This window comes from Phocoena phocoena, chromosome 8, assembly GCF_963924675.1.
Source record: "Phocoena phocoena chromosome 8, mPhoPho1.1, whole genome shotgun sequence".
NCBI classification, from domain to species: domain Eukaryota; kingdom Metazoa; phylum Chordata; class Mammalia; order Artiodactyla; family Phocoenidae; genus Phocoena; species Phocoena phocoena.
Window position 1 is genome coordinate 82,301,948 of NC_089226.1, and position 12,792 is coordinate 82,314,739.

Below are 12,792 nucleotides of genomic sequence, written 5' to 3' on the forward strand. Positions count from 1 at the left end.
AAAGTTGCTGAGGGAGTAAATCTTAAAAGTTCACATCACAGAAAAGAAACGTTTGTAACTGTGGTGACAGTTGTTAACTAGACTTATTGTGGTGATCATTTTGCAATATATACAAATATTATATCATTACATTGTATACCTGAAACTAATATAATGTTATGTCAGGTAATACCTCAGTTTTTTAAAAAAGCTTATTCCCTAACTTGTCAGTGTTCAGATATATGAGGAGCAAATGCCTGTGTTTACTACCTAAGGTATAGAAGAAGGGGTCTAATAAATCTATATTTATTTCATTCTCTCTCGACTCTTCTGGGAGTGCTATAAAAATATTGGAAGTTAATCTTAGAATCACAAAACATACTCTATTTAGGTACTGAAGGAAAGTATTGGCGATTCTAAGGCAAGAGAAAATTGAAAATGCAGAACTTTTAAAAGCAAGTGTCAAATAATAAAATCCAGAGTTAGTAAGGAGAGACTTTATTGAAAGGGTTATTGCAAGAGGGGAAAAGGGATTATAGCAGTGGAGAGAATTCTCTGACCAAAAGATTTACCAGCTTCTCAAGGGATGAGTAAACAAAGCCAAAACAGAACTGCTTGGTCTGATTGTAGATCCCAGATTGTTTTGCCTTGAGGCCAGCCTATTCTCTGGAGGGGTCCTTTGCTGGCTCTGGCTGAGGGTAGGCCAAAGTTCAGGGACCTAGGGGAAGGAGAGAAACTTAAAATATGGTTAACAAGCATTTTGTTCCAATTGATTATTTTCAAGAAGCAGTTCAGCTCATTATTCATAAATTTATAAATGAGACAATGGGAATTTGGAGGTCCTTTGCCCTGGTCATAGATAAACAAGGGGATGTTCTTAAGTCTTATGGAAGCCATATGGAGAGGAGTAGGAGGGTTTCGTGGCTATTCAAGAACCAGGAGCACAGGTCTCAGGTAAAATTTGACTTGTTAAAAAGGCATTTTACTATTTGAAGTGGAAAATAATTAAGTGTACAAATAAAATTCATTGAAACATTTATCCAGGAAGGCCTTAGGATACTCATTGACATTCAGGAATTAAAAAATCCTCCATCACTATGTGTAGTTTGAAAGCACTTAAAGACCAGTCTCATTTTTATCTGAAATTTTCCTAAGGCGGTAGGGGGAGTGGAAAACAAATCTAAATTACTCAGGTCTAAATGAACACATTTGGGGCTTTTTGTTTGTTACATGGTTTTCATCTTAACCTATACGAAGCTGGATTTTTTTTTCATTCCATCAAAGTGACTTGGCTGGAGCAAATTAATTTTTTCCTATGTTTAAAATATAATTTTCCACAAAAAAGGGAGAAGGAAGTAAAATCATGACTGTCACACAGATATAAAATTAGCAACACGTGGTTTTTGTTTACCTTATTAATGAGGGGACTGGTAAGATGTTATATAATCAGTTCAAATGACAATCAAAAGAACTGACACATTTACTGATCAGGAATATTGAAATAAATGAGCAAATAGAGGCAAAACTGTCTTCTTCCACAGTGGGCCAGGGGCATCAATTGTACCTCTACCAGACAGAATTTACAAGAATATAGACAAGAGTTTTGCATTGCTGTTAGTTTTGTACAGTTGTCAGCTGTAAAATAGCTCAAAGGCAATGAAAGACTCAGAGCTCTCATGTAATGGGAATGTGAAAACCCTGAAGGTTGTACTCTTTAACAGTGCAGTTTTCCACTGAAGCAGGTATTTCTTTCTATACCTAGTTTATGAAATTTACAGCTCCCCCTCCCCCCCTCAAATAATCTCCCCTAAGTGTCGGACTTCCTGGAAGGCAAGTACATGTCTGTGTGTGTGTGTGTGTTTCTTATTCTTTTTTGATATACTCTATAAATATAGAAGATGCTTGGTTAATGTTTTTAATTGAATTATCTAAAGCAGTGCATCTCAAACTGTACTGTGCTTACATATCACCTGGGTATTTCCTTTTTAAATGCAATTCTGATTCAGTGAGTGTGGGGCCTTCCTGAGATTTCTCTTTTCTATTTAATAATAAGTTCCCAGCTGTTGCTAGTACTATTCAATAGTTCATGGACAGTAAATAGTAATGTATTTCTGACTATTAATTGAGGAAGATATTAGATAATCATTACTGGAGAATATGGCACCGTACTGCAGGTGAAGGGAGCAACATGAAGCTACTAGACTATCACTTGAAGGAAAAAAATACTAATTATGGGCCACATTGCCAGAGCACAGGCCAAAATGAGCAAAAGAAACAGTTGCTCGGAAACAGATCCAAAAAACTCTATAGCAGGGCTTCCCTGGTGGCGCAGTGGTTGAGAGTACACCTGCCGATGCAGGGGACACGGGTTCGTGCCCCGGTCCGGGAAGATCCCACATGCCGCGGAGCGGCTGGACCCGTGAGCCATGGCTGCTGAGCCTGTGCGTCCGGAGCCAGTGCTCCGCGGCAGGAGAGGCCACAACAGTGAGAGGCCCACGTATCGCAAAAAAAAAAAAAAAACTCTATAGCAGAACTTTAGCTTCAGAGAAGAGAACAGAAATGGGGACACTGGGAGATACAACAGGGGAGGAGCAACCAGAGGGGTGTAAGTTTTAGAAGGCAGGCAGTAACCACTGACGATCACTGCCTGAAATTTTGTGTTCCTTTAGCTAACCTGACTTTTTTTTTTTTTTTAAAGCAATGCTTGAACGTAAAACTGCTTTGACACAGGTGTGTACACTTTTACCGTGACGGTTTCACTCAGGTTAGTGGTATCAATATGCCATTGAGCTTTAAGCAATGTGTAAAATATATTTCGTACTGCAACTAGTGATTTGTCTTCTGTCAGATGGGGCACTTTAATTTTTAACTGAGCAGGTTCTGTAATTTGTTCATAAGTAGTTCAGTTTTCTTTTAGCAGCAAATAAGAGGTGGAAGATAATGTGAAGCTGGCACCAAAGAGATCTCTATTTACTGGAATATGCAAAAAAAAAAAAAAAAAGGCATGGTAAATGAGGCCACCAGATTTAGCAAATAAAAATACAGGACGCCCAACTAAATTTGAATTTCAGACAAACAACAAATTACTTTTTAGCAATATTTGGGATATAATTAAAATTATTTATGCATTATCAAAAACTCAAATTTAACTGAGCATCCTGTATTTTATCTGGCAACTCCAATAGTAAATAATTCTACCCTAACAGTGATACCTGAGAGATGGCTTCTTAGAAAATAGCATAATTGTGCAGCAATTTAATTCAAGTGTTCCTCCATTATGTACTTAAAAGTACGCCAAGAGTTCAAAATGGTTAGAAGCCATTGTTTACCCAGAAGGGGATGTTTTCAAAGACTGATAGGGTCATGGCTAACTTGAAGGAAAAACAAATTCCACTCTATGCTTTCCAACTAAGAGTCTAGATTCTTAGTGGTTTATGGTTAATAAAAGAATTTATGCAATTGTGGAAGATGTCCAAGCAAATACTTACCAGAAAAATTAATTTAGTAGGAATTAATCATACTTCCCAATTTCCAAGAGCATCAGATCACTTAGAAATAAGGATTCAACCTCACCGGTATAACTTGAGTCTACTGATAAACTCTTGTGAATGACATCGTAATTTAGCCAAGATTAAAGGAAAATAAAGGAATAGAAGCCCCTAGTAGCAAAGAAAAAAAAAAACTCCCTAACGGGTAAAAATGTTTTATTGCCATGGACAGATAGAATTTCTAAAATAAAATTTCCAAGTCACAAGATGCTTTTCCTATCAAATATGATCAGGGTATAACTTCTTGAATGCTAAGAAATAGTTTTATGTTCAAAAAATCATATTATACATTAGTGTCTACAAATCGGTGACAGTTACCTACAAAGATAAAGAATCTGTGGCATTAATAAGACATTAGCAGTCTCCATACTGTGCTGTGGGGATAGTTGATCAAATTTCCTTCCTGTTAGTCGACTGTTAAGGAAGGTCAGAGCCAGATTTGTGACACTATCTGCTGAAGTTTAATACAACATAGTTTGGTGGTGGTGTTTTATAACCGTATCTCTGGCTTCTTCTTTTCCATTCCTTAATTTATCTTAACCCACTTATCTGTTAAAAGAAAACAAATAATTAGATTTATACAAGCATTTTCATCTGATGTGATTGGGACCTATACTTGGTAATTAAATTTTAAAAGTTGGTTAAAATATAATTTAAAATATACTCCGTTTTAATCAACTTTAAAATTTTTTAAGTTAAAACGTTCAAACACTTTAAATTCTGGGGTTTTTTGGGAGGGGTGGCAGTGGGGACCGTGTCTGGCCAGCCCTCATGTCCAGGTACTTCAGGTAACACTGCATTTCCCAACCAGGGCCAGACCAGGGTGAGGCAAGAGAGACACCTATAGTGCAAATCTGGGTGGGTGCCTGCCTTCAGGGGCACGCCAGTGTCTTCTCCCAGGCTCAGCCCACTCTTGACCTCTACTCATCCCCCATAAATTCTGTTTTTTAATTTTTTAAATTTTGTATTTTAACTTAAGACATAGAAATGTATATTTACTCACCATTTTTTATTCCATGAGACTACTCTTTTCTTTGTATATGGCTTTACTGATTACAGTTTCTCTCTGCAGAAAACATATCAGAAAGTATCTAAGCTTTCTAACCCTTTTTTTAATGTGGAGCAAAGCTTATAAAAACACTTGCAAGATTTCTGGATCCTTTACTTTTTCAGTACCTCGCCACTGCCCAGATTTCAGTGGTTCACATCTATTTTCAACAACAGTTTTTTCCTAGTGACTTGTATTTGTTAAAACTTGTCTTACGAATTCAACTAAATTTTTGTATTTGCTTTGAAAAATATTTAGTTATGAAAAATTTCAAACAGAGCACAGAAAATAATGAAAAACTTGTGTAGATACCCTTTTCTTCTATAAATCTCTCTTAAAAAAAAAAAAAAGTCCTTCCTCTTTAGAAGTATATATACCACAGACTTGGTATCTATTATTCTTAATGTATATTTTAGCATGTATTCAAGTTCTTATCCAGGAACAACACATACTATTGTATATGTAAAATTTTACGTGATATACTATATGTTCTTTTGCAGCTTTTTCACTTGTGATTATCTTTGAAATTTATTCAAATTGACTCATTTAATTCATGCAGGGTTTTTTTTGTTTTTTTTTGGTTTTTTTTGCGGTGCGCGGGCCTCTCACTGTTGTGGCCTCTCTCGTTGCGGAGCACAGGCTCCGGATGCGCAGGCTCAGCTCACGGGCCTAGCTGCCCACGGGCCCAGCCGCTCCGCGGCATGTGGGATCTTCCCGGACCGGGGCACGAACCCGCGTCCCCGGGCACGAACCCGCGTCCCCTGCATCGGCAGGTGGACTCTGAACCACTGCGCCACCAGGGAAGCCCCCATGCAGTTTATTTTTAACTGTCCTGTAGCAGTCCCTGTTGAGTAACCTACAATTTCTCACTCTTTACCGTTGGGTTATTTCCAATTTTTCACTGTCAAAAGCGATGCTGAAAGACTTTGTATGTATCATGCGCAAAGTCCTTATGCTCACATGGGACATACATTTCTCTGGCACAGACACATGGAGCTGAAAATGCAAGGCCCTGGGATGTGGACTTCTTCCGTTTTGCAAGAAATTACCAAAAACTCTAAAGCAGTTGCAGCAGTTTACATTCCTACAAGGTATAAGGAGCATGTAAGAATTGGCCACACTTTTGCCTTCACTGTGTTACCAGATTCTTAAAATCTTGCCAAACAAATGTTTGAGAAGTGGTATTTCATTTGCATTCTCCTGATAACTATGAGGTTAAAGACCTGCATTTGTTGGCTGTTTTGTTCTCTTCCTCTGTGAATTGCCTGTGTATATTTGTTTCATTTACTAATGGGTGGTCATTTTCTAATTGATTTGTAGAAGTCAGGGGGTTTTTTGTATATTTGGAATAATAATCCCAGCAACACCTATCCAGTGTGACTTCTTTTCCCTTCCTTAGAGTTATATAGAAATGTTTAATTTGGACGTAAAATCAAACGTGTCCATCTTTTTCTTTGACATGTCCTTTCTTGTTTGAGAATTTCTTCTCTACCCCAGTGTCACAAAGTCTTCTGTTTTCTTATAAACATTTTTACAATTTTTCTTTTCAAGTTTTATTTTATAATAACATCTGGAATTGACTTATGTTTGTGAGAAAAAGATTTTAGTCTGTCTTTTTCCATATGGTTAGCTGGTTGTCCAAGCATCTTTAATTAAATCTTTCTCCCATTAATGTGTTATACCTATTTTTTTTTGAATTCTATCAACCATTTATTTATTTACATCTTTATTGGAGTATAATTGCTTTACAATGGTGTGTTAGTTTCTGCTTTATAACAAAGTGAATCAGTTATACATACACATATGTTCCCATATCTCTTCCCTCTTGCGTCTCCCTCCCTCCCACCCCTCCAGGCGGTCACAAAGCACCGAGCTGATCTCCCTGTGCTATGCTGCTGCTTCCCACTAGCTATCTACCTTACATTTGGTAGTGTATATATGTCCATGCCTCTCTCTCGCTTTGTCACAGCTTACCCTTCCCCCTCCCCATATCCTCAAGTTCATTCTCTAGTAGGTCTGTGTCTTTATTCCTGTCTTACCCCTAGGTTCTTCATGACATTTTTTTTTCTTAAATTCCATATATATGTGTTAGCATACGGTATTTGTCTTTCTCTTTCTGACTTACATCACTCTGTATGACAGACTCTAGGTCTGTCCACCTCATTACAAATAGCTCAATTTCGTTTCTTCTTATGGCTAAGTAATATTCCATTGTATATATGTGCCACATCTTCTTTATCCATTCATCCGATGATGGACACTTAGGTTGTTTCCATCTCTGGGCTATTGTAAATAGAGCTGCAATGAACATTTTGGTACATGACTCTTTTTGAATTATGGTTTTCTCAGGGTATATGCCCAGTAGTGGGATTGCTGGGTCATATGGTATTGATTTATAATACCACATGTCATACACCAAGCCCTCATCTTTTCATGGATCTATGTGTCTATAGTATACTGATACCACACACTTTTAATTATAATAGCTTTATAGTAAATAATTTTTTTGTTTTCTTTTCCTTCAAGATTATCTTGGCTTTCTTGAACCTTTACTCTTCCATATAGACCAGCTTGCTAAATCCCAGGGGGTGGGGGAGTTGTGGAATACCTGGTGAAATTTTGATTGGAATCATATTGAATTTATAGATAAATTCCTAGAAAATTGACATCTTTACTGTAGTCACACTTGCCATGATTAATTTCTACATTTATTTAAGGTTTCATTTGTCTTTCTGTTTGATCGCCTTCTCCATAAAAGTCTTACATATCTTTTGTAAGATTTATATATCTTATAAGATATCTTTGTAATGTTTTTGTTTCCAGCATGCTTGCTGAATTATCTTACTGGTTCTAATAGTTTGTCCATTGAACCTCTTGTATTTTCCATTTAGATATTCATATCTTTGAGTAATATTTATTTCTTCCTCTTCAATCTTTATATTGAATACCTTTTAATACCTTTTAATATGGTGTTAAATGGAAACTGTGATATAAGTATTCTTGTGTAGTTCTAACTTTACAGAGAATGCTTCTAATGTTTTATAATTAAATAAAATAATGTTTTTGTAGGATCTTGGTAAATGTCTTTCTATTCCTTGCTTGCTAAGAGTTTTCTTTCTATTATGTAGATATTGAATTTTATCAAATGCTTTTTCAGTTTCCCAGATAAAAATTTTGCAGCACAAATCTGACTCTTTAATGTTTTCTCTAGGGTGATCTGCTAGACAAAAATCAAAAAGAGGAAATTTGCTAGAATCAAAAATGATGGATCCATGTTCAGTTGGAGTCCAGCTTCGTTCCACAAATGAGTGCCATAAAACCTACTATACTCGTCATACAGGTTTCAAGACTTTGCAAGAATTGTCATCAAATGACATGCTTTTACTTCAACTTAGAACTGGAATGACACTTTCTGGAAACAATACAATTTGCTTCCATCATGCAAAAATTTACATCGACAGATTTGAGGATTTGCAGAAGTCATGTTGTGACCCATTTAACATACACAAAAAACTAGCCAAAAAAAATTTACATGTAATTGATTTAGATGATGCCACTTTTCTGAGTGCAAAATTTGGAAGACAGCTTGTACCTGGTTGGAAACTTTGTCCAAAATGTACACAGATAATCAATGGAAGTGTGGATGTTGATTCTGAAGACCGGCAGAGAAGAAAACCTGATTCAGATGTATGTATAGTCATTTTTTCTCCATTACTTCTACAATGTAGGGTTATAATTATAAGGAAATCACATTTATATCACTATCTATTACAGTTGAGCCTTGAACAACACAGATTTGAACTGTGCAGGTCCACTTATATGTGGATTTTTTTCAGGCAATACAGTACTATACAATCTGTGGTTGGTTGAATCCAAAGTTGCAGAGGGCCAACTGTGGGACTTGAACATCCTAGCATTTTGGTATCCACAGCGGATCTTGGAACCAGTCCCCCTCAGATACCAAGGGAAGACCGTACACTAACTAGCAGGCAGTGAATATAAAGTTGGGGAGGTGAAAATAAATGGTGTTTCTAAATATTTGTGTAAACCCAGATTGTTTGGTAAAGAAAGTTGGCTTAGGAAAAGAATAACATAATATTCCCAAGACTTTCAAGCCATAGCTCCTAGTGCTAAGACATTCTGGCATAGCCAGGACTTAACCATCCTAGCTCCTTTTCTGATACCAAAGTAACTCAGTAGGATATGCCAGCCAGCAAGGGCCTGAAATGTAGCAGGATGAAGTCCCCTTTTTTCTGAAGGACTTGAAAACTGCTGCTTTAAAAGGAACTTTCAAGAAGTGACTTGAAATAATTGTTTCTTATTTCAGCCTTTCTTTCTACTTTGGCACTATCCCATTCTTGTTTGGGATTTTAAGATGCTTGTGAATTTCCTTTGCTTCTAGCTCTCAATTCTTACTTGGTATGGTCAAGACTAATTTTAGGACTCCCTACTGTCAAAAAGCATACATTTTTACATTGTAAGCATTAATTATTTTATAACTCTCTTCCTTAGTCACATGTTACCTTTAAATTATTTAACCGTATCAGAATAACTTAAGATTTCATAAAGCTGTCTCTGGTGCAGAACAAGGACTGGTACATCAAAGGAGCACTTCTCAAATTTTCTATTTATAAGCAATTTATAATTCTTTCTGCTGGCATATTTTTCTCAGTTTTCTCCTTTTCATTATATTAATAAACCAAATTAAAATTTTAAATTACCTGTAGTGCTTTTCCTTCGTTATCCCCTCAAAGACATATCTACAGGACCCAATGTTATCTTGCAGTTTATACTAGGTACTTGCTGCTGTCACTTTAGATGTCTTCTCCACTTCATTTATCTATTGTTCATGTGGAATGTATCACATAAACCTTTCTTCCCCCCAGATAATGAAGTTAAACTCTTAACCGTCAAAATTTTGTTTTACCAATTTTTTTAAAAGGATTATAATACTGTTACAGAACTTGAAACTTTATTACTTCTCAGCTTTAAAAATGTATGTAATCGAAAAAAAAAACAAAACAAAACAAAACAAAAAATGTATGTAATCGAACCTTTTCCTAAGGACTCAGGATCATTACTAGGAGCCTGTGCTGTGTGCTGTGGGTTATACAGCAGTTTTGCTGCCTTCTCTCCCATGTTGGCAGCAGCCATTGCCATTTTCACTGTGCCTGTCCTCCTCTCCTTCTAATATGCCAGAGACTAAAATTAGATAATGAAAATATCATAAATAAGTTAACCAGTAAACTTTGAATATGGTCCCGGACCATGGGCCACATAAATTTTGTTGCACTTGGGCACTAAAACCCTTTTTTTTTTCTTTTTTGTGAGTTCCAGACTGTTTTCCAGGCTAAGGAATAATCTAGATTAAGATTAAGTGAAATATTTATGTATGGTCGGATATTAAGATTTGAGTTGATAATTTGTTTACCTTTATTCAGGGAAGAACTGCTAAAGCTCTGAGGTCATTACAATTTGCAAACCCAGGAAAGCAAACTGAATTTGCTCCAGAAACTGGTAAAAGAGAAAAAAGAAGGCTTACAAAAAGTGCAGCTGCTGGTTCAGACAGGTAGGCTATGTGTTATTTAAGGTATATGTTAACTTGCTTCACATCTGTATTGTTTTCCTATCTTTCTCTTAAGTTTTGAATGTTTCTGGTTAGATATTTTAAATTCGATAATCTGGAATTAGTAAGAACCTCCAAGGGCCTCATAGAAAATTAAGGCATCCCCTTCCACTCTAAAAATTTATTTCTAAGAAAGTATCAATGAAGTGAACAAGATAACATTTTTGACACAATAATTAAAATATTTTAAACTTATTATACTTCTCTTTTTGTTTTGTTTTTGGCTGCGTTGGGTCTTCTTTGCAGTGCGCGGGCTTTCTCTAGTTGCGGCGAGCGGGGGCTACTCTTCGTTATGGTGTGCAGGTTTCTCATTGCAGTGGCTTCTCGTTGCAGAGCAAGGGCTCTAGGCGAATGGGCTTCCATAGTTGTGGCATGCAGACTCAGTAGTTGTGGCTCGCGGACTCTAGAGCACAGGCTCAGTAGTTGTGGCGCATGGGCTTAGTTGCTCCGTGGCATGTGAGATCTTCTGGGACCAGGGCTCGAACCCGTGTCCCTTGCACTGGCAGGCGGATTCTTAACCACTGCCCCACCAGGGAAACCCTATACTTCTTATAGCTAAAATAATTCACTTGTTTGAAAGCACTGATATATAATCAGTATGTCTCTGCTTTATAGGTGGCAGCTAAAAAATAAATTTTATGAGAATATAGGTTACTTTTTATTTTTTACATGTCTAAAATAGAAAGTTACAGTACAGTCAATAGAATGAACAAGAAAACTAAATTGTTTAGAATATGACTTTTTAAACTGAACGTTTCTAAAATGCAAATTAACAAAGAAACATTAGTGTAATCATTCAGAATTATTTTCTACATAGGCCATTTATTCCATTTGTGAAGGTTTTCCATTGAATCATGTAAGTGTTTTTAGGCCAGATTTGCTAGAGTCCATTAAAGAACAAGAAACAGATTAACTTCAATATAAAAAACAATTGGATAGTATACTGTGATAAAAATCTGTGTTCACAAAGCAGTAGATAGATTGGCTGCTAATAAAATGTACCACTATTACCTAGTCTTTTTTTTTTTTTGGTAAGGAAAGGGTAAATAGTTTTAACAATTATATTATTGTTTTTAGACACAGTTCTTGTCCATTCCTTTGGATATGTTTCAACACTTTACAGTGAGGTCTCTTCTTCTCACAAGGAGCTCATTAGCTATCAATCGTAGAGTAGCTTTGAGTTAGGTAAGCCATGTATCAATTTGGCGGGGTTTCATCCCTAATTCAAAACATTTTATCTCCTTAAGTTTTTGTCATTAACTGTTTTCAACTAAATATTCAGAAATAATATATTTGTGGGGTGTAACACACCTTGTGTTTTGTATTACAGACAGGTGATCCCAGCGAAGAGTAAGGTCTATGATAGCCAGGGTCTCCTGATTTTCAGTGGAATGGACCTGTGTGACTGCCTCGATGAAGACTGCTTAGGATGTTTCTATGCTTGTCCTGCCTGCGGTTCTACCAAATGTGGTGCCGAATGCCGCTGTGATCGCAAGTGGCTATATGAGCAAATTGAAATCGAAGGAGGAGAAATAATTCATAACAAACATGCTGGATAATTTGTGGTATCAAATTACGGGATCTTTAAAGTTCCTTTCTCTATTTCTAAAATTCTAAGGTACCTTTTAAAGTTGATTGCCAAGTGACAAACATGCACTCAGTGTGCACTAATGTTGCTTTTAGGGTGCTTTAAAGTAAATTATTTGATGTAAAGTTTGATGGACTATTTATTACTCAGCAGTCAGCTTCAAGCCTGTCTGGGTCAATGTAAACAAGCAGTGTATAGGCAGTCCTCAATTTGCACAATTCCCAGGTTCACAAATTTCCATGACAGTGATTTAGTTAAATAAGCCAGTTGCCTAACAGCACAAATTTCAGTCACCATGGTATATTAATTGTGAGTATTTACATGAAGTACAAACTTCCTTGCTAGCTCTTAAGTCCGCAAATCACTATGCAAGTAACAGATGTGCTTCAAGATCAGTGATCAATCACGTTACTTCTCTCAAATTCTGCAAGTGATTGGTCACTGCACATCTGTTACTCAGTTTGCTCAGACAGCAAAGCACAGAGTTGTGTTGACTCCTGCCACCCATGTGACATTTTACAAAGTGGATAATCAGAATTGGCCAACAAAGATGAAAGTGCAGAGAAGAAATGAAAATGATAATGCTAGAAGTGTGACTTGAATTGAACATACATAGAGTTGTAGAAGAAATCACTGATCATGGGAATATTGACACTGCTGCTATTCCAGAGCCTCTAGATATGCAGCTAGAGGAACTCAGTGAAGGCAAACTTATCATCATAAATGAGAAAAGGCGGAACACGTCCCAGAGGAAGTGATGGTAACAAACTTCACATTAAAGGAAATTACAGAGGTATTTCACAACATTGAAAGCACAAACGATAAAATGGTGGAAGCTAATCTAAACTTAAAGGAGTCTGACAACTTGCAGTGGTATAGAAAAGATGCTTACCCAGTACCATAAATTACTTGACAAAAAGGCAAGTACTCCTGATTAGTTTTTTACAATGAAATAACACTTTAATTTTCAGTGCTTCTAATATAAATTACAATGTACTAAGTA

At 36.5% G+C, this 12,792-nt stretch overlaps 1 protein-coding gene across 1 annotated transcript; it reads left to right on the forward strand.

Moving 5' to 3' along the window:
- Positions 1-7,784: 7,784 nt before the first annotated feature.
- Positions 7,785-12,069, forward strand: ARL14EP (ADP ribosylation factor like GTPase 14 effector protein). The gene is made up of 3 exons (XM_065882733.1): positions 7,785-8,262; positions 10,017-10,144; positions 11,532-12,069. The coding sequence occupies exons 1-3, from the start codon at positions 7,837-7,839 to the stop codon at positions 11,758-11,760; spliced, it is 783 nt and encodes a 260-aa protein (XP_065738805.1). The 5' UTR covers positions 7,785-7,836; the 3' UTR covers positions 11,761-12,069.
- Positions 12,070-12,792: the final 723 nt, after the last annotated feature.